Source organism: Aptenodytes patagonicus, chromosome 1 (genome assembly GCF_965638725.1).
Source record: "Aptenodytes patagonicus chromosome 1, bAptPat1.pri.cur, whole genome shotgun sequence".
Taxonomy (NCBI): Eukaryota; Metazoa; Chordata; class Aves; order Sphenisciformes; family Spheniscidae; genus Aptenodytes; species Aptenodytes patagonicus.
The window spans coordinates 226,840,750-226,868,546 of record NC_134949.1 but is presented as its reverse complement, the minus strand read 5'-3'; the positions used below and the strand labels follow the sequence as shown (position 1 = coordinate 226,868,546).

At 39.4% G+C, this 27,797-nt stretch overlaps 1 protein-coding gene and 1 non-coding gene across 2 annotated transcripts in view; both read right to left on the bottom strand.

Moving 5' to 3' along the window:
• The window catches only part of PGM2L1 (phosphoglucomutase 2 like 1), a 43,761-nt gene continuing 15,964 nt past the window's right edge, over nt 1-27,797 (bottom strand). Inside the window, exons 3-15 of the mRNA XM_076328549.1 lie at nt 27,042-27,209; nt 19,837-19,943; nt 17,534-17,618; nt 16,484-16,567; nt 14,673-14,866; nt 13,527-13,716; nt 13,190-13,287; nt 12,050-12,230; nt 10,325-10,418; nt 8,981-9,110; nt 7,444-7,633; nt 6,771-6,904; nt 1-4,366 (exon numbers count right to left, since the gene is read on the bottom strand). Coding sequence (XP_076184664.1) covers nt 4,264-4,366; nt 6,771-6,904; nt 7,444-7,633; nt 8,981-9,110; nt 10,325-10,418; nt 12,050-12,230; nt 13,190-13,287; nt 13,527-13,716; nt 14,673-14,866; nt 16,484-16,567; nt 17,534-17,618; nt 19,837-19,943; nt 27,042-27,209 — 1,758 coding nt within the window. The 3' untranslated portion in view covers nt 1-4,263. The remainder of the gene's footprint in view (nt 4,367-6,770; nt 6,905-7,443; nt 7,634-8,980; nt 9,111-10,324; nt 10,419-12,049; nt 12,231-13,189; nt 13,288-13,526; nt 13,717-14,672; nt 14,867-16,483; nt 16,568-17,533; nt 17,619-19,836; nt 19,944-27,041; nt 27,210-27,797) is intronic.
• LOC143156009 (U2 spliceosomal RNA) lies at nt 9,866-10,048 on the bottom strand. The gene has a single exon (XR_012994561.1). It is a non-coding gene; the product is annotated as a U2 spliceosomal RNA (small nuclear RNA).

Genomic DNA, 27,797 nt, shown 5'->3' with positions numbered 1-27,797 from the left:
GATTGCTACTACGAAGAGAGTATTTTATTACTTATAACACTTCATTCAGCTAAATCCACATAGCAATACACACAGAAATACTTCAGAAAAGTGCAAATTCTCACTCTGTATTTGTAATATGCCCTAGTTTTACAGAAGAACAGACACCGGGTAAACAGGAGTACAGATCCAGAACTCCCCGGGATTCTAGACAAGGAGAACGATGCAACTTCAGATACTTCAATCACCTCGTGCAAAGCTACTCTTGAGCACGTAAAGGGCGAGGGAGGATGGAAAACGTGCTGTGCACCAGGAATTTGGTGTCAGGATGGACTCTGATCATCCAGGCATCACCATGCAAGGAGCCCCCCTCTCTTACTTGGGGAGAGAAGAGGGCAAAAAGGGGGGGAAAGACAAAATGAAGTGATGACAATAATAGTTTTAAAATTGAAGAGAATATCCAAGTGTTTTCTAAAGCTTTTGGAAGTGCTTTCTAAAGCAGACCACACATTCCGCCCTGCCCCAAATGGCAGAAACCATCATTCCACCTTGTGGCTTCTCCCTCAGTACTCAGTTTCGCACGAACACCCTCCCTTTAATAAAACAGAAACTGAAATCCCTAATACTTCAGGAGCCAAAGAGGGGACACAAAGTGCTACTTGAGTACCGCTAAATCAGGGCGTAACGCCAGAAATTTCAACATGCAGGTATCCTCCAAGCAAAGATACAGCAACAGCTTGAGATTAGTCAAGAACTGCCAGAGGCAGGTCAGAGCCCCAGGCAGTGTGTACTGCATGTTGTAAGTCACCTCAACGTCTGAAACAGAAACACAGAGAGTTTTAATTCTTAATTTAGTCTGTGGATGACACAAATAAGCATTTCCCCTCCTTAAAAGGAAGAACCAGGTATTTAAGATTAAGGAAGTTAGGAGACCTACTCAGGCAAGATCCCAGTTCTCCTGCAGCCCAAGGGAAACCTGGCTCCTTCGAGTTGCATCTTGCTGGGGATGCAATTGAAGGGAAGGCCGGGTGAAGCAGAACCAGCTCACCATCTGAACAGGACACCGCGCCAACGGCAAACACAAAGCAGGGGCTACGCTACTTTGGGCTACAGCTAGAGTTCTACTTGGAGCTTCCAGTCAAACTCTCCCGTGTTAAACACGCTCCCTCCTTCTCTTCCACGCAAGAGTTTATGATTCACTCATGCCGTGGCAGGAAGCATCCTTTAGAGTTGCAGGAGAGACATGAATAGCACTTGAAGCTATTTAAACTACAGACTGGACGCTGTATCACAACTAGAATAAAAAACTTGGCTACAAGCTCTGTCTCGTAGACATTAAAACTCGCCTGGCAAGTCTCCTGTACTTATAAAGGTCCTATCCTAGGCGCACGGAAATACAATTTTACCACATATCTGAGTAAGACAGAGGTTAAGCCTGTCACATCAAAAAGGGAAAAGACAGAAACAAGCCCTCCTAATTTCATCAAATGCTAAAAACAAATCATTGGCTTAAACTGTAATCATACAGCCAATGACTTGCTGTACACCAACCTTTGAAAAGGTGTATTTTAACTGGAAGCGCCTAGTAAACAACATCCGCAACGGACTTTCATCTATTATCTGCTTCCTACTCAAGTCTGAAAAGCCTTTGTTCTTATCTGAAAAGTACTAAAGAACAGCTGACAACTGAAAGAAGGTTGTGCACAAGCCCAACAAACTAACACGATGTATAACAAAGCTAGAGGGCAATGAAATAAGAGAACTACAGTCCTTCACAGTAACAGAAGTAAGGGAAGCAAGATCAGAGGGAGGAGATAAAGGAGGAGTTCCACAAATGGAACAGTATAAATATATCAAACAGTTCAAATACAGTAGGAAAACAACAGTAGCAGCAGTTTAAAAACAGCAATAGTTATTATACCCTTAAAGTACATTCAACACATTGTGCCTGTTGCTGTCATTCCAAAAGCACTACTATGTCTATAACTGACTGCTCAAATCTATCGATGAGAAGAATCCCAGATACTTAACTCCCTGTATTTGTTTTTTATCAAAGATATTTAGACTATGAATAGTTACCAACTTCTGAGAATGCTGATTTGAAAACATAATCACAATTTTCTTCCATACTGCGTTTATAACACTTGCCTACTGATATAAAGCAGATCTCTCTGGGAAATTGCGGATTCCTGCTCTTTGTAGGAGCACAAACATAACTCCTAATGCTAACTGCTACAATATACACACAGCAGGTCTCATCACACACACTACGCTTTTCACAGTGTTCACCTTTGTTCAAAATAATGTTCCAAGTCACTTGTTCTCTTCTGAACTACTAGTAGGCTATTTAAAAACAAAATCCACAACGCCTAAGGCTTTAATCTGCTGCCAGTGGAACAAGCGGCAACACCTCCTTCAAATTCAGGGCAGTCGGGATCCAGATCTGCACCTTTTTGTGAAAACCAAAGACAAAGCAGCAGTCAGAAATGCCTTCACACCTTCTGAGACCTACCCAGCGCTGTACAATAACAGAGTATACTCTAAGCGTAAATGCTTTCACTCATTTTCCCCACATCAGTCAAATGTACAATTAAGAAAAAAAAAGAGGTTTTTGGCATTAGATACATTTCACTCAATTGCAGAACAATTTGGAAATACTTTCTCTTAAAAAAAAATAAATAAATATCGGTGGCAAATAAGAATTTGTGCAACACAGACCTTCTGCAGTACATGTACATTCATATACAGCAAAATACTTATCCACGGTTATAGTGCAAAGCTTCTGTCAGCATGAAATACCCAATACCCGCACAGACACAGAACCCTTGGTGCTCTTTAAAGCCATCTAGCTGCAACACATACAAAACCACTCTGCGCAACCCTGTGGCATCAAGCTGTAAGGGTATAATAAGATGGAGAACAAGTTTAGAGATTTAACAATAGTGGCAAAACAATGGCTTGAACTTAAGAGCATCTTAGGCGCTCCTCATGTAACCTTCAATACAGAGGTTGTGTTCAGTTTTATCTATTTCTTCCACAGCTTTTCTGTGCCAAAACATGGCTTTTATTTTCTGAAAACAGGTATCTACATGAGAATGTCTGTATCAGTCTATTTTTTTCAAAAAGTGATTAGCAGTATCACTTTCTGCTCAAGCAAAGGTAGGAAACAGATAATGGGAAGATGTTAAAAATCTGCCCTAAAAGGTAAAGAATAATACTATTTGCAAACTGCTGTTCTAACAGAAACTGGTTTACAAGATCTGATAAAAAAAAAATTCATGATTTAGTTAAAAAAAAGTCAAGGGTGTCAGCATCTCACCTCCACTTTCTTCCCTTTTTTTTTTTTTAATACACAGACAGTATGAGTTCAAGCCATCAAAAACCAAAGAAGTCACTAACTGGAATTTTCAAAGTTACTGAATTTCTGAAACCCTTATTAAAAAAAAAGCTTAAGTCCCTTCAGGGATGAGGGACAAAAAATGGTTACAAAGCCTACAGTAGTTAGAATGGGCAATTTAACCAAGGAACGAACAAGTTTCTACTCCTTTGGAAGCCTTGGAAAGGCACTACGCAGTCCAAAACCCAGACCGCAAGCGTAACTGCATGTGTTGCCACTATTGTTTCACTGCCAAGTAAATATTTTAAGATACACACAGGAAAGATACAATGCACCAAGAGCACCTTTAACAACAGAAGGATACTTAAGTAGCTGAAAAATGTCATATTGAACAACTTGCCTAAACAAGCAATGCTAAGCACTGAACCGAACTCCACTTCAACATTTTTGGAAATTAAGACCTGTAACAATGATACCTACATTCACGCCCAACAGCTAGGAAGAAGCAGGCTTTTTTGTCAGTTTGAAGTGATCGCTTCCTTCAAATGCTATGACTACCTGATTTTAAAGCCTTTTCACACAAAAGGTATTTGGTACCTGAAATTAGTTTAAGACAAGATCTACTGGCTAAGATCAGCTGTCTTAAACCCACTAGGGCAGTTCATTTGCATTGGTGTGGGTTAATTAGTCTCTTGGTCAAAAGGACAGGAAATTGTAATAATAAATTCCGTCTTTTTCTCTCACTTCCTCTCCTTATCCCAATTTTCTAGCCCAGACTTTGGTGAAAAGCCTGACAAAAGAATGCTGCTTCTTTATAGAATAAAAATGTAGCTGTTTAACACACATACACACACGCACACATATTAAACTGAGTTCTGTTCTTGGTTCCTTCGTTTCATATGACGCAGTGCAGGCGGTCATTTCTTTGAACACCAGTTAGAGGAGATCTAAGCAGAGCGCCAGATCAGTCCATTCTTATCAGGTTCAAGAAAATTCTCAATCAAAGCTTCAATAAGCTTCTGAAGTTCTTCTTCCAGCACGGTTCTGTCACTAGAAAGAGAACAATACCATGTCAGAGGTTTGATAAACACAAAGCATCTATTTAAAAAAAAAAAAAAAAAAAGCAAGATCTGATGGTGATGGACCAGCTCTGTTATCAGCAGCAGCTGATACGTGCATCAGCACGTATCGACGTGCTGATCAACGTGTCGAGACTCCAACCTGCTCGCTTTAACAAGCTACTTTTCAGTAGGGACTATTGCAATATTAATTGAAATTAATTTAATTAAAGAAAAAAATAATTGCTACTAGAGGGCTCTAAGCTAGCAGAGAGAACACAGGAACTAACGACTGCAAAACCAATGCAAGACTGGTCAGACAGACTGTAAATGGATTAAAAAGTAAAAATGAGCTACTAATCGGAGAGGTAGGTACCCTGTATTCTTCTCTACACGGCATCCAGATGCCCATCGAGGGTATCTGACTGTATTTTGACTAAAGCGCATTTTAGGGGTATCGAGTAATCAGGCAAAGTGTCACGGCTCACAAGAGGTCACCATAATATACTGATCCTTTCCCTTTTTACATGCCCAGACATTCATTTGAGTAAAAAGACAACATCTACATGCACAAACACTAATGCACTGCAACGCTCCTTTAAAAATGCATAATCCCTCTCCTGCCCCAGAAGTCTCCCGGAAGGAGAGGAACTCAGTCTGTTTTTTAAAGGAAAAACAGGCAAAACAGGCTTATTGACATTCACTTTGTTCATTTGTGGAACTGGCAATATATCACTGCCCTTCAGGTCACCACTTCCTTTTAAAAAAACACCTCAAAAATGGTGCAATAAAACTGACTTTCCTGATGCTCAGCTTTTAAGAATAATCAATAAACAGCAACTCAGAGAAATATTTGCAAAGCTATCACGGAGAGGAGTGCCTCTTGAGGTTCCTACAGACCATTTTATGCCTTGAAGCAGGGAAGCTTGAAAGCTTTTCAATTTCACGTTCCAGATAATAATTGCCATTAACCATAGGTATTACTAAAATTAAAGGTCGATGTATTTTTCTGACTTACCAGAATGAACAGCAGCAGAAGCCCAAATGTCACATCAAAGCATCTTGGGCACTTTGTTTCTCTTCCCACTACTCTTACTCATCCGGCCCTCACTTGTTTTAAGATTAGGTTACGGGCAATATTTCTAGCATTTATTTCTTCCTTGTTGGCACAGCTGTTCGCCTCAACTACATCTTACCTTTTTTTTTTCAGCATTTACACCAAATGGTACCTTGCCCACTCCCAGGTTTATATGCAAGCATGTTCTAACTGAAGTGAGAGTTTCCACACCCACGTAACAAAGAAGCGTTCATACGCCAGACAATCAGAAAGCTCTCTGACCACATAAAGCCAAGCTTCTAGAAAGAGCTGCCATTTCGAAAACTGGGATTTAGAACTCCTACCACTTCTCTGACCTGCTGTTATTCCATGGTTGATTCAGAACAATTTAAAAAACATGGCTCAAAAGATGGGCCGTACCCATGTCAATACACTTCATGTAGCAAGAAACCATGTTTTAAAGAATCCTTCAGCAACCTGTGGAAAGCTGTCTAGGCATGGATCTGTGTATCCCCTCACGTGCACATTTTATAAGCAAAGGCAATCTACCACTCCCTATCCACTGACTGCCTAGATCTGATCAAAACATTCAGTGATAAAGACATGCTCACCCCGAATTCCTGCTAATAAGTAGAAATAAATACCTTTATATATATATAAAAATATATAATATATATATATTTATAAATACCTATATTCTACTTATTAAAGAGGCCCCTTTATGTTATTTTCAATTCTCTGCTCCACAGGCATGTTGGGACACAAGTCTAAAAGGAGGGGTACTCACGCAATTCAGGTTAGGAATCCAGTTCAAGAGCCTGCTTCTCTCCGTTAGCTCAACTGAGAACCTAGGCTCCTCATTCGCACGCCTGATTTCAATGGTGTAAACATACCCTATATTTTTTTCCCCCCTTTTAAACTGGAAGAAGCTCAATCCAGGTGGCTGTCAAAAGGGGACAGACCTCTAGTTACTATCCAGTCGCTCAAAGCAACACAGCAGATTCCCAAATGCAACAGGAATCCACCTGGGTTTAAGCACACTTGCCAGCAGCAGCACAACTTTGTCACTTTTCAATTCTAAGTGAATGAGGAATTGGGTTAATAAAAGAAGTCTCCTACTGTAGCAGATGCTGCTTTGTCTTATCCACTACAGAGGGGATCCCTTATGAGCAGGAATGTGCATCACTGGCCAGTTTAACAGGCTGGAACAGTCAGCTGAGGCTCAGGTCTCCAAGGAGGCAGCAGAGGAATCCCCCACCAGGCAGGGAATCGATTGCTGCGTACTGACCTTTCAGCCCAAAGGCATCTTGCAACGTGCGCACGCAGACCTGCTACTGACCTCTGTTCGGGCAGCGCACACATCTCTGCGTAGTACTTGATTTTTGGTTCTGTTCCACTTGTCCGAAGGGTGGCAACACAACCATTTTGAAATGTAAAAGTGATCATCTGACTGCTTTTACTCACTGGCAGCACCTACATAAACAACAACATTTTATTACAGAACACCCCAACTAACACAAAAGTGGGGTTTTTTGGGGTTTTTTTAAGAAACACAACATTCAGTACATACAAAGCTAAACAAACATGCTGAAATCCCCTGCAGTATACATCCACCAGCCCATGCGACAGACTAGAACAAGTCATTTTACCCTGACAGGCCTATCCCCTAGATCAGACTCAGTATTTCAGCATAACGGGACTGCCTCTTACTCCCACTGGAATTCCAACATCTGGAAGCTTGCTAGACAGCTTAAGAGTTGCAGGAGCATCAAGCTCACTTCAACTAACAAAGTTCATTCACTGTTATACCAAAATAGTCACAGTAGCCAAGCCATTTCACATTTCAGCAGTTTTCTCCCCAGTAAATGTTGTTAAGCAGTCTTAATAGATGATAGTAATTATACTGCCATCTTAGTTGACATAGTACGTCTTTCTGCATAGTTCTTGGTGTATTTAACTTTCAGTCTCTTCAAAAAACAGAACCTGTCCTGCAAAAGTGCTTTGTAACTCACCGATTTCTTATTCGGCTGGCTGCTATCGTAGCCAGTGGTAATATCTCGTACGTGTAATATATTGTAAATACCACAAAATTTTGGATAAGACTGAGGGGCATCGAAGTTCCGAAGTTTCTCAAATATCCTTTTGATAGTAGGAGGATCATAGCACAAGAAATAGGAAGTCTTTGATATGTGATATCCATACCTACAAGCAGATTAACATTTTCAGTTACAAGATTCAGAATTTTTCTGTACATTTGCTATCTAAAGAAAGCCTGTTTGGAAAAGCAATAACAGAAAAAGAATGCAGTTCTCAGCTGTGGAAACAGATATTTATAGGCAAATGTTTGGACTCCAAAGACAGATTTCACTGCATTACTCAGAACATCTTAAGCTATTTTTAAAATTCAAGCAAAGGTTTCGGTTCCAAAGAAATAAAAGCCAACCATTTGGCTAAGTGGAGCCTTAGTAGCCCTCAGGATATTAATATGCTGTTATCATTCCCACACCATCAAAGATTGTCTGCTGTAGCCATGCAAGCAGCCACAACAACAGATTATTTCAACAGCCTTTGAGGAAGGTTAACTGATTATTTCATCCAAGTGAAAACTACTATCCCCATCAGACCTAATGCAAGCACTCACTAGGTGCAGCAATTATGTTTGCATGTTGAAATTTAAGTTGTTCTTCACTATATTCCACCCACTCCTCATTCTACAGGGACCCTTCTCTGCAGCTTAAAAAAATTAAGTGTGACTGGAAGATTAATCCTTCTGTTATCACTATCATTGGCAGCTTTTCAATCCAGCTGTGCAGAATTGTTTTCACTACAGTTTGCATATGACAGAGCTGACTCCTGAGTGCCATAAAGAGATAAATGCTGACCATCGTTTGTGCTTCCTCGTTCCCAGTTTCTAAGGGCCACAGTCTTTCTGCTGGGCCGGCAGGAAAAGGAATGGCCTGTATGATTTGCTGTAACTGTGCCGCCAGTTCCATTAAAGCACAGGAACTTGTGCTGATAAACTAGGCTTATCACAGTACAACTTAATTCTGACATAAACGTGTTCCTCATTTTATTGCTGTGAATTGTGTCCATAGCTATTGAACACAGGCCATTCCTTTAACCTCTGTTCTATTACAAATCTCTGCATGTGATCTCCTAACAATCCCCAGACCACGTTTAAGTGAAAATAGTAAGCGTTTAGAGAGAGGCACACAGACCACAACTAAGATACAGCTACCCATCAGAAGATAAGAGGAGTAACATAGCATGAATCAAATAAGAGGGAAAAGTTTGCCCTGGTGGATCCATATGCAAAATTCTACTCTTTCACAATTTATTGCAGAAACACGATAGAAAGGGCCTCTTCAGTCCTTTGGGTGATACGGTATTCATGTGGTATCTGTAATAGTGAAGACTGTAGTCCATCATAGGATCAGAAAAAACAACTTGCAATGAGAAAACATCTGAGGGACGCATTAAAAATTTTACTAGATTATTCCCGGCTCCAATATAGTTAAGTAGAACATACTAATGAAAAATACAACTTACATTTCGTATATCTCAATGAGTTTCTGTGCTAGTGTTAGGTTCTTGCCCTCCAGGTAGGTTGCCATTTCAGCTATGACCACAGCTGCGCTTACACCGTCTTTATCCAACACTGACGTGCCACACATGAAGCCTAGAAATAAAAAATTGATCATGGAAAAATAACCTGACATATTATTACACCGATTTACGTGATTGAAGTTTTAACCTTTTTCCCGCTAAAAAAAAAAAATTGGCCAATACATGTAAGCTGTTTTTATTACTGCATATGCATTCCCCTTTTCTAAGAAATCTAATTACCTTATGGGTTATAGGGCTGGAAAGGTATGTGCTATAATCAATTAATTCCAGATTGATAACATCTGCTCTCTGAGGAGATCTCTCATAGTACAGTGCTAAACATAAAAATTTGCTTGTTTTGTGCAAGCACACCGATACTGCGAAGAGTCTTGCCAGCAATTTGAACCAAAGGAACTCATACAGCTACAGCCTTGGTAACCCCTAAACCAGCGCTCCACAGTACTGCCAAGACGCCTTCTTTCTGAAGGGATGCACGAGCAAGATCTTAACTCCTTATGGTTAAAAGCGTCTTTAATTTTATGAATGAAACCGGCACGGACACACACCCTCTTCAGTGTATGCTTCATTTTCAAATGCCATATTATATGTGAACATGCTGCCCCAGAAAGCTGCCGTTTATCCTAAGAAATGGAGAATTCCTATAGCCGAAATGTTCACGACAGTTCTCTACAGGTAAGTGGTGTCAGCAAGACTACCAAGATAGAATGCTCAAGGCAAGGTCAGCAGGAATATTCACACGCTTCTATAAGGTATTTAACGCTATTCCTGCACGTCTGGATTCCTCACATATTGTTCTGAAGTATGAGGGAACGGTGTACAGCTCCTGGAGGAACTGCAGTACTGGTGCGATGGATAGTGTGACCGAAGCAAGCCACCTCCAAGTTCCACACAGCCATTAACAGTGAGTCCTCACAGAGAGGACCTGTAAGATATTAAACTGATTAAGAACAGATCCTACGCTTAATCTCAGCTAAAAGGCCACAAAGCAACAGTAGTTTGGCTCTGGCATCTCAGGACTTTCAACCTGTATCAGAACAGGTTTGTATCAGGAAACTGCACAAGCACAATACCAGAATCAGAGATTCATATATCAGTTATTATGATAGTTGGCAAGTTGATTTGATGAGAGCAAAATACCAATACCAGTAACTACAAGAACAAAAATAAAGTATTTTCGTGTTTCGTTTCATGACTAAGACCGCTCCTTTCTAGTCACATTTCCCCCCTACAGTTCTCAACATTTTGAAGTGATATTAACATACATACCGATAGACTCTTCAAATGCAAAGAGAACTTCTTTTCCGTTATCTAGGAGATCTTTTACTCTACTTCCAATCCATTTAAAACCAGGGAGTGTTTCCTGAAACAGAAAAAAAAAAGAGTGCATTAAATACACATTTTCAATTTAGTTTCAGGTCAAAGAAAAAAGTGTAGCCACTATTCCCTTCACTTCCAGGATGCTTCAGACAAAAAAAAAAAAGAAAAAAAAGATGATGCATTCTGAATTTTACGGTCAATGGGAAAGACTGCTGCAGAGTCAACACACTAAAGCTTAAGGACGTTTTTCTGATTTTCTTGAAATAATTTCCCTGAATTTAAATCTAATTAATTGACAAACAGAATAGGGACAGTAAAGACAAACATTAGACAAGTCGTATCTTCTGTTTAGATTATGAATCTAAGGCGAAGAGTCACTGGATAGCATTTTACTAGTGAATACTCAACTAGGACATGAATATCAGATCAAGGAGTGAGCCTGCTTGAGAGACCGTGGTTCTCTCTGAGATCAGATAAGACCTTCCGTGGTGCTTATCAGGTAATACAACAGTACAGTTATTCAAAAGGAAAAAAGTTACAGAAATATAAATAGCAATTTTGGGTGATGGGAGGGAAGAGCACTGCTTGTGTTCTTCAAATCATGCAAAAGCAGTCAAAAGCTTTGAAGCAGTCCTTCTTGGAAAGAAGGAAGGTACAAAGAGGGGAAGCTTTTAGAGGAGACCAAGGGGTTCTGTAAATTCCTAGCTTTTTTTCAGTCACGTGTCCCTTCCCAGAAAAAAAAAAAAAAAAAAATCAACAGTATTTAGTGAGATAATGAAATTCACTACAAGGCAGTGATATTCAACCTGATTAAGCATATCTGGACAGTCACTCAAAATGGTTTTCAGAGTTGCCTTCAATTTTAGTCTTTAATTCCTCATTGTTTGGCAAAATATTTTTCCTATTGCACATGGATTTAATTAAGACATGTATTCAACAAGACCTGGACCTTTGTATGCTTGTGCTAAGCTTTAGAGCACTTGCATCTCTTATGGCTAACACCCAACAGTCTCAGAAATCAGAGCAAGTACTTAATTTGAATGCAGGAACTAAAATAATTAACTGCCAGTCTGCAGGGGCACCCCCCATTTTCTTTTTTAGTGAGTCCTTAATGAAACTACATTAAAGATCTGAACATAAGAGTTCCTCTGTCTGTCACAATTTGAAGTAAAACCAAATTTAAAACCTACTAGTGATCTGGGCACCTGAAGGAACATTGTGTAACCTGTAAGTGTTTGTTACAAAGCCATCAAAAAGCACTCCATTTTTGTAGTAAACACACCAAGTTGCACACACTTTCATTCTCTCACACAGAAGAATTTATTTCTAGGAAAATAACCAAGACAAAGGCATTGCTATTATACATTATTTAGGTTTTAATTTGTGTCACCTGCTACAGCCTCCTTGCAGCTTTGCCTAAGTTGATTCCACAGTCTGCATTCACTGCACCATGCATTGAGAAACACTGCAGATGCTGAAATCAGGCTTGTCTAGGGAAAACGGCATTCTCTGCAAGTTGGAATGCATAAACACTCCCAGCCAAAAGAATGGAAGTCATCAGTCTATTTTTCATTTTGTAAAGTCATAAACGGGGGGGGGAGGGGGGGAGGTAGATGGAGAACACGGCAATCAGATTTTACTCTGCCAAGACGACGTCATGAAAACCACACTTACTTCAAAGTGAAATCCCTCTTTAAGTGCAATTGCCCTCAAAATTTTCGACGAGACTGTGGTCGCTAACATGTAAACATTCTGCACATCAGCATCTTCGGAGCAGTTTTCCTTCCAGCAAGAAAACATCCACCACCCAAACAAAGCTGCTAGCTCATTGCCAGTGAACACCTTCCAGCAGCCACTGCAGACAGGATAGAAAATACAAGAGCTCTTTCAGGTTTCCCAGGAGCATCCACTCGGGGAGACGTTTTCTGCAGTCACTGGAACAACAGGAATCTGAGCACACTACTGACAAGCTGCTCTATACAAAGCCACCGTACTAACAGGACTCCACATTTATCACGTCTCAATGATTTACAAGCCCAGTGCATTCTGTTAGCAAGCAAAGATACCAATTAAGTATCCTTACTGTCAGCTTTAAAACAGCTTAGGTCTGTTTAATTTATCAAACAGAAGTACAGCAGTCTATACAGTCTATACATTGCAGTCAGGCAATGCCTGCGCAACCACGCATTATAGACAGTTACTTACACAATGATCAGAATTTTGGCCTGTTACTGGAAGAAAAATAATTTCTATTCAATATGAAGAAGCCAGGGAAAAACAAACAAACAAAAAACCCAAAAAAGCCCACAACAGTTAACTGTCCCAAGGCAGAATTTGTTTGCCTAATAGAAGTGAAAAACAGTAACAAGGTTTTACTGTCTTTAGTAACGACTCAACTTTTCAGTTAATTTTTACTAGGTCATTTAGATTAAATACTTACCACTGTTGCAGTAATCTTTTCTGAGTTATTAACTGATTTTATTTAAAATACATTTTAAAATAAATGTATTATAAATGTAATAATAAATAATAATAAATACTTAATAATAAATTAAATAATAAAATACATAAATTTATAATAAATTATAAATGTAATAATAAATAAAATATTTTAAAAAGTATTTTATTTAAAATACATTTTTTCAGGTGGAGCTATACCAAAAGATGAAGCTAGCAAGAAAAATATCCAAATAGCTAAGTCACAACAGGAAAGAGCGAGTTGAAGGTCTGTGCCTGTCAACCATTTGGGGACACTCCACGATTTTCACTACCTCTTCTGGAGAAAGAGATAAAAGAAAAGGTCCAATCACTTACTTTTCCTGCTGTTCTGCCACTGCTAGTCTATCTGCGTCTGGATCAGTGGCCACTACTACTTTAGCATTTTCTTTCTCTGCAAGCCTCAGTGACAACTCCTGGCGGGAGAGGAGGGAGGGGGGAAAAAAAATAAAATCACAAGAGCAAATAAACCCACAGTCTTCCTATTTACATATAACATGCAGTGAAAGAAAGTCTCATATGGATTGCCTCCCACTGTATTAACACAGCGGAAAGCCAGGTACTCCCTGTTCTCTTCCTCGATTTGTTTTTCAACACAGTATCACATCCAAACAGAGGAAAGCTCAGAAATCTGATGAAGTAGAAACAAAAGTACCAGCACAGATTCTCCTTCTTCAGGATTTGGGCATTTGACAGTAGAGAAATCTGGATCTGGATCTTTTTGTTCAGGTACTGGAATGGGGGGCTGAAAGCCAAATGCTTTGAAAGCCAACTGCACGTAGTCGTGTCCAACTCCATGAAAAGAGGTATGAACAAACTTCAAATTTGTTTGCACATTTAGCTCCCTGAGAAGGAAAAAAGAATTTCAGTAAGATTTTAGTTATTTAACAAGACTAATTTCATGTGGGAAAGCAGAAGCAAAAGAAAATGCAATTACACTTTGTACTATTCTGCTGATTTCTGCATTAATTTCAAAGAAGAAATGAGTGAAAAGTGCTCATTCGGACTTTCACTAGAAATTGCTGGTTTAAAGCTGCTTCTCCTGGAAAATGAGATATTTACCTTCTGCTGAATCGGCTGAAAGTCTCCCAAGAATGAACTGTTAATTTCTGCATCAAACTCAAGCTCTTCCACCACCCCGAAGATCTTACTCTGGCTCCACTGTACCTACATTATTAATCCTCCTCCTTTTATTCTTGTCTTCTGCCCCACCTAACCTTTAAACTTAATCTTCTCACCTCTATTCCACGCATATACACCTCACCTTTACTCTAAATTTCTGCATTTTATTCAGAACCCTTTCAGCATATTCATTTGCATAAAATGGTTCGCATCAGCGTGCTTTACTGTAGCCTAGTGTCCAAAGGCAGGCTGCTTTATTGTCAAGAAGTATGGTTTAGTCCTAATGATGGTGACCATCTAATTTAATGACACATCAGAGAAGGGATGGGGTGAAACAGAACGGGGAGACAACCAAAAATTATTCCCACCATGAAGAGCACAGAACAATGGCCTCAAGCAGACAGTGATGTCTGTGGCAGAGTGGAGCACCCAGCTTCTGTGAACCGTAAAGACAGAAATCAAGTAACTGATTTGTGACGATACAAATCACTACAGGCAGGTCCGAAACTATTAAAATTTTGGAAGACAGCCCAATCCCTATACCCAAATCAAAACTGTTTATGTATGGCAGCATCACATGCTTTATTATTGAAGTCTATCTGTCAGCAGTCAGTTTTCCGCACGTAATCCAGAGCTTACTTAAAAACATAATTTAAGTACATTTTGTTTTATACGATACCTATGATAACAGATCTTCTTCAGATCCTCCATGTAACAGTCACAAATTTTCTTCAGAGGATCCTGTCTAAGGGGACTGGTGTCTACTAGATTCTCATTCCAAGAGCCATTCCACGGTTCAACGCACTCTTCTATACATTTTATAATTTCCTTATCGTGAGGAGAGGTGATCTGTGCTCCATTTTCCCAATAAACCTGGTAAAAGTTTAAAGGAAAACAAGACACAGGTTATTTACAAAGAGCATTAACTTGATAAATTATTTTAGCTATAGGATTCCACATACTTCCTGCTTCTTGAAGTCATACAGAAAAGGCTAGCGTCAATCAAGCGAGGCTTGATTCTCAAAAGTCATTGGGAATCACAGTTTATCATTTCAGTTATGTAATGATAGCTACTCAGCAACACGACCTATTTTCAAAAAAGCTGGTATTCAACTATTATGACTGAAATCATCAGGACGTGAGAAACCGAAACTGGGCACTTACATTTGAGAGCGTTGTGCAAACTGTAACAGAAGAAAAACATTACCTTCTACACAGTCTGGCATTCCTTTTGAAAAAGCACAACTTGTTTTTTAAATCAAAGCAAAACAGATAAGCAGTGTGCCAAGGTACATGTTTTTCCGTAACTGAACAACTGTAATCTTTCAGCTAGAAACACTATCAAACCCTGAACTATAAAAAGTCTTTGTTAAAGAATTATTTAGATGCCAGTTTTCTCACGGTTTGTTTCCAATAGCATGGTTGAGTTCACAGTGCAGACTTTCTACTCGGACCAATCTGCCTCTCTTTTTTTGTCTGCTGGCTTTCATGAAACTCAGAGGTACTCAGTATCTTCAAAACTATGGGTTTGTCAAGTTTGGTTAAAATTGTCCAAAACCTTCAGAGGCTGCTGAATTCACAGGGGAAACAGTGAGAGATAAAATAATTCTTGTGAAAGACTAGAAAGAACAATATCCTGACAAAAGTAAAATGCTTTGTATCAGAAGACACAAACGTAATAGCTTCTTGATAAATGAAGCACCTGGAAAACAGATGTGGCTTATTTTCTTATTCATTGCTATAGCTAAGCAAAAGTAAAGGCTGGTCAAGTACTTTACAACTTGTTCCACAGAGGACAAGTGCAGTACGATAACCTCCAAGAGTTCTCTCTGTGCAAAGACTGGATTTCCCACCAGTGCCATTACTCACTGACCTGTTACTAAGCTTCTAGAATGCTAAGTTTAGTTAAAGTTTAGACTTTAGTTCAAATTCTTACAAAGTTTAGAAAGGAAATGCTGCGTTACAATACTGCATAAGCAGCATTTGCTATTATGTATGGTTATACTGTTCCAAGCTTTCAAAATGAAGCCACCTGCCTCTTGCTCAATGCCCTGAAAAACAACCTTACAGGGAGCAACACACTACTACAAAGTTTTATTAACCAACTCTTAAACCGTCACCATCTTCAGCACAGTTACCTGCTGTGTGGACTAATTCACCTAAGTTCTAGCTTAGTTTTAAACTCATTTTTAAGGCCAAGAAGTGAACACATAATAAATTGCTTAAGCATTTTCTTCAGCTGCTGATTAGACTCCATGGAATGTCACAAGAGACTTGTGCTCAGGATACACAAGCAGCGTGGTCTTAAGTTCTAGTCGCAGAAGAAAGTGTGTGTAATTCAGGTCGTAGAAGGATGAATTACTTGAAATAGTTTCTCCTTCTAAGGTACACACACGTGCGCTCCAGAAGCGGCCAAACGCCAAAGGCACATAGGTAATGCTGGAAAGCAGCTGGCTGTGACACGCTACAAGCTTCGAGTTCAAGCCTTACCTTGTATCCGTTGTCCTCCTTCCGGTTGTGGGATGCTGTGATCATCACGCCAGCCACAGCTTTGAGCTGCTGAACAGCATAGGGCTGCAAAGGGAACACAGAAATGTCGATTTACCCAAGAGTTCTGCAGCTGGCACAAATAACATTATATTATTAGGACCATTATGCAAGAGGATGCTACAGGAGAAGTGGCTCTTAATGTTTCACCAGTTTATTTGAAAATTGTATGTATGAATGCTCATCATTCTGTTTCCTGTAGCTAGGAATAGAGAGAAAGCTTGTTCTATTCTGTTGCATAGGAACATTATCCTATTTACCAATGACATAAACACAATTGTTAACTGGCCAACTAAAGAAAGTCTACACTCTGATTACACTGGTATTTGAGAAAGAGAAAACAGGCTCAAACAGAATGAAGGAATTCACCAAAAGGCTTGTTGAAAAACAAGTTACAGGTATTTCCAGCTAAAGAGCATCCAGTCCTTTCAGTCCTCTCCTCAAAACAAGATCCACAGCGTACACAGCACACTAGAAAAGCTTGCAGAATAGAAAACAAGGATTTAAAACCCTGCAAGAAAAAGTTTCTGCGAGTAGAACAGAAAGCTGTTTTTTGAGATATCAAAAGTAGAGGCAATCCTTCATTTCTTCCACTCTAAGCAGTATAAGTCTTATGTCCAAAAACATACAGTCCCTATATGTGTATATAGTCACACACACAGAAGTATCATCTTTGACCCTTATGACACCCAGGTGTTTAAGCACAGAATAAAAGAATAGCAGAATGCTTCACCTGTAACTAACAGAGCAAAGCCTGGACTGCAGTAACCACTGCCCTCGCATAGCAGCCTAGGGTGGAACGTGATTCTATTGACTATCTGCACACAGAAGAATTCAGCGACATTCTTGAAGAGCCAAGTGTACCAAGCAGCCTCTATTTTTCTGTTTAAATAACGGAATTTGAGAAGAAAATTGCTAGTTCACATTTTTAGTAAACTTTCAAATACTCCCTTAACTGCATGGTTCAACAATATAAAAGAGAAGATGACTCACCACAAATGGTGTAGGGACATATGTGGAAAAGAAGTATACAGGTACGTCTTTAGCCAGTAGGACTGCTGCAGTGAGCTTTGCAAGTCTACCAACATGAAAAAGAAAACATTCAGTCAACCCAACTCCCCACACAACAATCCAATAGCCATATGGCATTACTGTAACCATCCTTTCACTTGGTTCTTAAATCCCTCTATTGTTTTTTGGCTTACACTAAGAGTAGTATCCTACAGTTTGTACAGTCAATTTAATACAGTTTTCAGGCTGTAGAATCCGAGACAACGCTTTTATTCATTGCTTGAAGAGCGCAAGGCGCTTCAGTCAACCATGTAAATAAACCAGTGATATCAAAAACAAGGATACAGAACCTACTGGTGTGACACTTGCCCTTCATTCAAGGACAGAACCAATCTCCCAGAAAGTTTAAAGTGCCAGATGTCTGCAACAGCAGGTTTGGAAAAGGATTCAGTATCCCACACAGCAAAGCTTGTTTGCCAGCCTTGTTCAGCAGCTTCAGACAATATCCATGAAGCAGACCTATTCCTAAAATATACTTCTGCAAACCAGCACGCTCTCATTCCAGAAAGTTAGAAACACTAACAGCACCCATGTTTTTAAACCTTGCCTTTATTATAAAATTTTCCTTTCAAGCAGCAGGGAAACTCATTCTCTTTCAGGTAACATATGAAACTGTTCAAGTCAGGTACACACAGCTCAGCAGTTAATGGGAAGTCTCAGAGACAAAACAGGTGAGAGATTAAATAGCTTAAGTTTGCTTTGCTCACTTGTTTTTACAGACAAGCATTAATACTTGCTTCCTTATCTCCCATGGTGAGTACACTGTAGTCTAAGTTTCAGTTACTCAGAATTTCACCATAGCACCTATCAAATGTAACCTGAAACCACTTAAAAGAGTTTGAGAGCTCAGTCTGTAGTTGAAGCTACTGAAAGTTTGCTTGTGTATCACTATGGTTTATGTCAACTTAATTATGGGATACAGCTGGACGGACTGCCATCCCCCTCGGCATTGGAACTGATGCAAAGAAAGGGGCGCTCCTGCCCACATAGTGCTGGGTAAGCACGCTGATCCAATTGAAAACACTCTTTTGGGGAGGCTCAATTTGATTTTAGCACTACCATAACTGTGTATCATTCCAAAGGGACAAAAGAAACATGTAGTTGAGAACCGATTCGCTCCTTTGACATGTGAAACGTGACGACTGCACTGCCATCAAGTCTGAATGCCAAGCTTTGCGTGGCTGAAAAGGATGTTTTTCTTACACTTCCACGTTTTTAAGCTGTGCATAACTCAGACAATTTGGGTAACAGCCTTGCAAACACAGTGTAACAGATGAGTTTAAAACCCTTATGCCAAAGCCTGGTGATGATGTGCCACATATCTGAAGACCAGACAGGAAGGCGTGAAGAGCCAGACTTCAGGGGAATGGAGAAACTCTTGGAAGACAGTCACTAGGTTCTGTGCTCTATTATACCAAGAACTTTTACATCCCTAGAATATTAAATGTTGACAAAAATTAAAAAAATAACTACATTAGTTACAACAATTAACTACAATAACTACATTAACTACAATAATTAGCTACTCATTAACTAAATAATTAGCTACTGGGTTGGCTCTTTTGTAAAGCATGCCATTACAACATGTGTTTTGCTCCTCGAATGACAAGGGATTAGGATTCCTTATAGAATTCAGAAAGTAGTTCTTTTACAGGTCCTCTCTCTCCTTTCCTTGCAAAGGGCACAATTTGGCATCACTGGAAGTTTACATTTTAAGCATTCCAGGTAAAATATTCCCAATATGGAAATACACTGAGATCGCAGACGAGCATAAGGGTACCAAAATACTGGGTTACAGTAGGCTGCAGGTAGAATTCTTCTCCCCCAAGCAAGCTTAAATCAGATGCGTAATACAAAAGAACGACAGTGTTAACAATAGTGCATTAACATTCAGTGATTTCAAGCTAGATGTTAGTATTCCGAATTTACCTTCACATTCAAATTTCTCTCCGGGCATATCTTAATATATCTTCTTAATGTCTGCCTAATGTTCTTGTGCATTTAGACTGTAAATTCTTTGGTGAAGTGACTAGCCTTACATTCCACATTTGCTGGCAACTGGTATTATAGAGGCTTTAGTCCATGCCTCTCTTCATTACTATTTAAATGGACTAAGGGAGGGGAAAGAGTGTGCACAGTTCATGACAAAAATATTCTGATAGAACGGAATGCATTTAAAGCCACAATTTAATTTCTAGTCTTGCAAGTGTAATCAATACTCATACTTCTTACTGCTGCAGTTGCTGGTCACCTGACCTCGTGTGTCATATCCAACAACAAAGCCTCTCTGCTTAAAGTCTGAAAAACACCTCTCAAGATACTTGTAGATCCCCTGGAAAGAAAAAAAAACAAAGAAAAGAGTAGGGAAGAATTAGCTCTAGTGCAGCGCACACAAACATTATACATCTTATGTGAAAGATCATTTTTAATGTCAGTAGGCAAAATACAGCTCAGCAAAAACGTCAATAATGATACTGAAAAAGCAGCATACTTATTTTTTCCCAAAGTGTTCACAGAAAGAAAGCAAGCAAACAGGGAAACAGTTGTGGGAAATAAAAGCAGTACGACAATAAGTGACCAAACAGCATCAACAGAAAGCTCAAGGCAGCAAAGTCCTCAAGCAGCAAACGTTTGTTTTCAATCCGTACTGTGCTTTTATGTATTCAAGCCATCTTCTTAAAGACCCAGTTGAGAAAAATCCATTTTTTGAAAGTCCATCCACTCAGGCAATAAGGCTAGTGCTAGTCTTCATCCTTGCGTTCACAGTACAAGTCAGACACCTTTTCAGCACTGCTTCCAAAGTGTTAGTTCTAAATTTGCATTAAAAGGATGCTTCATCCCTACCCGCTCTTTCAAGCAAGAGTTTATTACTAGTGACCTGCTCCAGGTAGACAGATTAAAGTCCTCGATTTATATACTATGCAGATACAATAGCACAAATACAAGCTGTCTTCTATACATCAAAGCAGAACATGTCCAATGACAAGACATCAGAGAATAAACCCGTGCAGGGAGAAGAAAGGGGAGCAGATGAAGGGAGTAAATTTTTAAAACACATTGGGGGTGAGGAGAAACATGCGCCAAAACATACACAGGAGAAAAAGAAACAGCCTCTCAATCAGCCACCCCTTCTTTTCAAAACAGGAGGAGATAGGTGCTCTTTAAAATAGTGCATTACATGGTGTCCCAGCTTCACCTTCCCTGTGGCCTTCACATCCCTTTGTTTACCAGTTAGAATCTCTCTGGAGATCCGTCACACAAACAACCCAGGACAGATCAGCAGTTTTAGACAACAAGATGGAAGTACTGTTGTTAATGGAAGTTTCCAGAGGCTACAGTTTACCACAATCAGAAAGCAGCCTTCCCCAACACAAACACACCACTGAACTTACCATGGCCCAGCTTATCCTAGAAAGGCTACAAGTTTCCTCTGGATAGAAAGAGTGGGGCTGTTTTGTACTAGAATTAAACAGATTTTTTCCCCCAGTATTAAGTGCAATTCTTTGCAATGTTCTTATATGGATCTGACTCGGTATCACCAATAAGCAATCTCTCAACTGGAAAGCTAGCCTGGCTCCTACCCATGAAATTCAGCTGAGCTCAATTTTTAATGGTTCTTGCCCTTTCCACCAAAGAATGTGCTTCAAAGCATAAACAAGTGGATACTGGCATCTTTTTGGAGAACTATTTCAGTTGCAGATGTAGTGGGTCTACAGAGGGATTCACAGAGAGAGAAAAACTTTAAAATAAATTAAAAAAAATCTTTGAATACTGACTTAACTGGAAGCTGTGCCGTGGCATAATCGCCAGCTGAGTCACCTTCACACTGAACTGAAATGCATTGATACACAAACTTGTTCACACCACCCTGACAACTTACCACAAACTTTCGTTGACAGTTGTAAAGAGGTAAGAGAGGAATGGGGAAAACTTGAACAAGTTTGACTAGAACAGATTGAGTAATGTTTAAAGAGATGAACAGCAGATTTCTTATCAACAAATCCCTTATTTAGGCTGGCGGTATCTTGAGGTCAGAGCACACTGCAGAGTTTTATCTGAACTAGTTCCTCAAACATCAAGAAACTGCACAAAAAAGACAAAATTTACGGAAGAAGCAGGACCATATTAGACAAACTGGTCCTAGTTAGAAGCAGAACACAAACAGGGGCATATAAACTTTTTCAGCAGCAGCATGAATCAAGGTAAGTTCAGATAGAACAACTAATACTCCTGTCCACATAAGAAAGTCCATACATTACAAACCACTCCTTACAAATGTAAAACTGCTACACATGATTTTATTTCACGCCTACCCCCCCAGGAGCTCTCCCTCGACAGCGGAGGCATCCCTTGAACTTTCTGGCAACCATGGCATCTCTAGGATCCTGTGCATCAAATTTCTTCCTCACCCCTTACTTCCCAATGACAACCATCATAGCTGGTTTGGCTTTTTGGCTCTAGTGCCCGCACCCTTATACATCTCCCAGCTTTCCATTCCCTCGTTCCTCAAACACAGAAGAACTGATTTATTTTTGTTGCAAAGTAAGGGCCTATATTGATCTTTTTAGCAGATTTGATCTTCTGTATTTTCTCCCCTGCACCTCATCCCGGCTATTTCTGCCTGAGCATTTTTGGCAGCTATTGGGTGCCACTACAATCTGAGCAACACTCTCCTCAAGGGTGAGGCGACGTTTTTCCTAGGACATCCTCTTAAACCAGCTTCACTGTTTGACAGAGATCAAAGATTTCATATGAATAAAAACAGGAATGTCTTTACTTTCTGCCATGGAGAAGTTTTGCTTAAAATTAAGACAATGTGATATGGAGTACAAGAACAAAATACCTTAAGCTTATCCAAAGATCCCACAGCAGAAATTAGTCCAGCCCTACTGGACTTGTTTACTATCCAAATACCTTTATTAGAGCCGCAGGAAATAAAAATAAAGAAAAAAATGACAGTGAGAGGAAGTGAACGCAGAGGCTCTCCGCTGTCTGAACCCTCTACTCAAGTTCACACCTATTTTTTTCAGGTACCATTCTCCCTTTCTCAGAGGGCAGTTAGTAACTCCAACACCTCTTGGGATAAGTCCTTTCTTTAATAAGTCTCTCAATTTAAAGAATTCCTATTTCCTTTTTATAAGACTCAGGTTTTGATAGTGTCCCCATCTAACTTCTCCTGGGATAGCTACTGCTTCTAAATTGAAGATATCCAAGTCAACATCTTGCCATTACATACTTGGTGATAATTAATAACTTATTAGCAAGTGTCAGCATACAAATGTGTAACCGCCCCAGTGGATCTAAAACAAAATTCTCTTTAGGTGCACTGAAGTATTACAAATATTTATACCACTGCACAGGTCAGGTGCTTTCCCTATAGAAAATTCACGGACAGATCTAGTCTGCTTCTACTGCCATGTTTTAAATAATCCTCTTGCGCGTCCAGTCCCTTACCATCAATTGCAAAAGAGAAGAGAGGGGAAAGTGATGGTATCAAGAATGGGATGGAAAGATTTTTGGCTGATGAATCAAGACAGATAGTAACAGCTTTATGAAGTCCAGTATCTAAATCTTTCAACTATTATCTTTAGCTTTGCTTATATAGCAACAGGAAACTGATAGCAATGATGCGAAGATGAGTGGTTTTGTCATTGCGGAGGTCAGTGACGGGTTACTCACCTATTAACAAAAGCAATCGGTTCAGCAGGACAGAAGCAATACTTGAGCAGGAAAATCTAGGCTTTATGCGTAGGTTAAGTACCTACAATCTTCAGAAGAGTCAAAAGCAACTTCTGGATATTCTGTACCTTTCTGGATCTGACTTTTCACAAAATCAATATAATCATGCAAATGAACACCGCATGCACTTAAGCATGCAACTTAACTAAGGTTTATTTTAATTGAAGGAAATATTTTAACTACACTGCAGTCTACTTTTTTGAATGGCCATTTATTCCTGTAGCAGGTAATGACAAATGTAGAAAGACAGGGTTGCCCATTTTCAGATTAGGTTCAGCAAAACTGTTAATGTCCTTAGTTTCTGAAACAAGTGTACTCAAAGAAGGAGATTAAGTCTGATGCAGTTTACTTCAGAAACAAGTTTTAATCCGCTTTGCAGAGATTGCTTTCTCTAACTTGATATATGGCTTTAATAAACAACTAAAAATAGAAGCTCCACAGAGGGAGCAAATGAATACAACCCAGTTCGTTACTTTCAGAAACCAGTAATGCCCATGAAACTGAACTTGCAAACACATTCCCTGCTGACCAGAATGAAACTTTTCCCTTTCTGCCAAGAATGCGTATCAGTCAGCCAATCCAAGCTCAGTCACGCTTTCATGAGACTGGAAACACAAAGGCAGCATGCAACGTTCAGGCGCCGGGAGCATGAGCAACTCCAAATTCAGACTGCACAGGCCAAAAAGCAAAGCGACTATTATTAAACTTCCTCTGCATTATCGAGATGTTTACTCTGCTTCACAGAAAACTGGACTTGTTTAAAGCAACTTCGCTACTCTTAACAATTCCATCACTGGCAACAAACTACTAGTTTTTAAACCAGTTTTTTCTTAATCTCTTCAGCTTGCTCCCACTGGATCAGTGGAGACCACCTGTACCACATCAGTAAGTTTTGTTCATACCATTACAGTATTGTAGCAGATGAATTTGGCACACTCAGATCAGTAAGGCTAGAATTAAAGGAAGCACCATGCTAAGGTGTGTCCAGTTTAGAGGTTAGAAACCAAAAGAAAACTTTCTGTGAGACCCAAGACAAAACTGAAGAGAAAAAATGGTCAGATACAAGGCTGGATTTCAAACGCTACCAATGAGCTCCCAACATGTTACTCCTGTTCTTTTCAAAGCCTGTACAAAGAGCTATTGGAATTTGCTTTCACTACCAAAGTTTGGGCTCCAGTTGTATGAGTCAGACACTAACAGTATGTCAAACAGCTTAATAAAGTCCCAGCTCTTCCAAGTTTTAAGCACACCACTTCACCCTGAGCCAACAGAAAACAGATTATTTCAGTCATGTCTACTGAGGACCTTGTATCAGAGCATTAACCTGCAAAGAGACAACTGCTTTAAAATGTTTAAGTACACAGTATTAAATGAGAGATTTTATCAACCCTTTGTAAATCATGTAATAAAACACCTCTTATCATATGGCTGAAGCTCCATTTATAAAAAAGTACTTGACAAAGTAGATAAGATTCAGTAGGTTTGTCGTAACAAAAACTTTCTGTTGATGTTCCAAGTACAATGGTTACAAATACATCAGTTCACTATATTTTCAATAGTCAAGACTAAAGGTGGGAACAGATAAGATGTTTAAGTATATTTAATATACACAGTCCAAACCCATTTGTATTTTGTATGTTCATAAGGAAAGCAAATACAGAACATCGATTTTCTGACTCATCATGCTATTCATTTTCAAAAGGATTCAACACTTCTCTTTCCTTGCCTCCCACTACCTTCACTGGGGTGAGAGAAAGCTATGTATTGCAGATTAAGAATCCAACTGCTTTTTGCTTCATGTTTACCATAGTAATTCTTGCACATGCTTTATTATCGAAGTCAGGAATGATAGTTTAACAAGACTACAACCCTAGATAAATCAATGTTCAAATTCAGACTCTTTCATGTGCTCAAAGTCTGGATAGTATCAGATCAGTTTCAAACGCACGCTGAACTAATTTCTTACGAAGTTTAGTTGTGAAGATTAGTTATTTAATCTACTTGTTTTGGGGAAAAATTGATAGAGGAACACATCAGCTGAAAAGCACCCTAGTACTGTACAATAAGCAAATTTAAGAACAAATCTACTATGAGACAGCAATATAGAAAAGGAGCACAGAGCACTTTGATCAAAAACTAAATCAACATCAACTGTTCCTTCCCAAGGCGTTTATCGAAAAGGTGGGGAAAGAAGTGAGACAACAGGGGACCAAGTTCTTTAAGAATGTCATCTGCTCTTGAACAAAACAGCGCTTCAAAGAAGAGCAGAGATGATTAAGCCTTATATTAATCAACAAGTTGATTTATTTGTCAATCAACACACATACAATTCATTAACATTGATGAAAGAGAAGCAGGGAGGGTAACAGAGAAGAGTCTGATAATTTTCCAGCCCTCTTCTGGCATGCAAGACCAAAATCAATAGAGGAGAAGAGGAGGGTAAAAGATATTGAAGAAACAAGTCCAGAAAATTGCATTTCTGGTTGTTAATCAACTTAAACAGCTAGTCAGAAGAACCTAAAGCACGGTTCAAGGAAAATATGTGTCAGAAGCAAGGAGTCTCTGCCACCAGTCTTCCCCACCACAGCACTGATATCGTTCATGAGTCCACGGCTGCCTCTATCCAGCTCCTCAACTCCACGTACCAGCTTTTATGCCCTTCGAAATGTACACCCAGTGCCACCACCAAGCAGAGCCTCACCTCTGCCAGAGGAGCAGGAAATTAGGACTAAAGCCTCCCTGGCCAAAACTTTACCCCACATGCACGCCCATCCCATCAGACCCTTTCCAACAACACTAATATACAACTATCAAAATGGCAGTCAAGAGCTACGTCGAAGTTCCAAGATCTCCCTGTCTGTATCCAAATCAAGAAGTCCATCCCAAAATACTCTACTCCAAATTTCTTAGCAAATAATTCTGTAACAGTATCTCTAAACCAAATGCACAAATATTAAATCATAGATAAACCATCAATAATTGACCTCTCTGATACAATATGTAACGTAAGATTTGCAGTTTGGGAGTTTAAGTTCGTATCTCAAATTGCTTTCTTGTATCTCTACTTTAAAAAGTGCCAAGAGCTACAGACAGAGCTAAAGTAATGCCAGTGCACTTAACCACAGTATTTTCTACAGCTATCCAGTCCAACTGTAGGTAACACAACCATTGTTACTGGAAGAATTCCCCAGAAGTTAAACAATTTACAATACGGATGTTCTTCACAGTCAGTCTACATTTGCTTTTTCACCTTACTTCCTGTTCATTTTCTTAGTAAAACCTGCTACTTTTGTATAGTTTTTCACAACTTTGGCTAAAAATGAAAGAAAAGGCTTGTTTGGTTGGGGGTGGGTTTGCTTTTCAGGTTTTCTTGTTGGTTTTTTTGTTTAGTTTTTGACAAATACTAGAAGTTCTTATGACAGCTAATGATTTCCAACTTCAGAGCAGTATAATAGACTTTAACTACTGGCCAAATTCCAGTGGAAGCGATTATATTCTGCCTCCTAGGACGTCCAATTAAACCTGTTCAAGCTACTTTATTTTCTTCCAGCACTAAACATTTCATGCTATCACTCTACTGTTGAATGGCTGCTGTGTTCCACCCTCAGCTTGTATTTCAGTGGTACGCTATACGACCCAGGCGTTTACTGTGAAACCATTCAGTTGTCTCCTATGCAACTATTCAGCTTACCTGTGTTGACTGGATCACCGTAAGATCATTAATGTAGCAAAAGCCTGCTCCCATAGCAGAGCGAAGACCAGCAGTCCCAAAGGTCAGCCTGCAGCAGAGACGATCCCGTAACTCTTTATGCTTTCCATTCTGTAACAAGCTTTCAATCTGTTCTTTTGTTTTTTCGTTCTGCAAGAGAAGATTAAGATCTTCATTTAGTTCTTAAAATCAGGATCTGAACTATATACTTACTGTTTTTAAGTAATTCCTAGTTCTGCAGTGCAACAAGTTCTTCTCATCCTATAAAATGCCTGTCTGCACAAACCAGCCTTCATTGTAACTCTCATTTCTATCATATTGTCTTTTCTGTATCATCCTTATTTATAAAAGATTCAAGAGCTCTTGCTGCCATTGATACGCTGATGTGTTTGCCTAGTCGTTAACACACTTTCCAGCCATGTGAAGCCTGTAAGTGAGGAACACGGATTTTAGAACAGGTTTTTCTAAGGCAGGTAATGCAAGTTAATTCTCGATCCGTGCTGCTGGAAGACAGACAAAAATCCTAACTTCAAAGCAGTATTTCCTTCCTCCCCACCCGCAGGAAAGGTCTTTAAAAGGCACAGTAAAATAAAGCTGACATTGTAAAACCAAAAATAAAGCTTGTCTTTTCAAGTTACATTAATCATTAGTGAGGTGGGTATAAGAGAATCAAAGACCCTATTTACCACAAACTCTCAACTAAAGATGGTTATTTCTCTCTGACAGAGAATCCCTGCC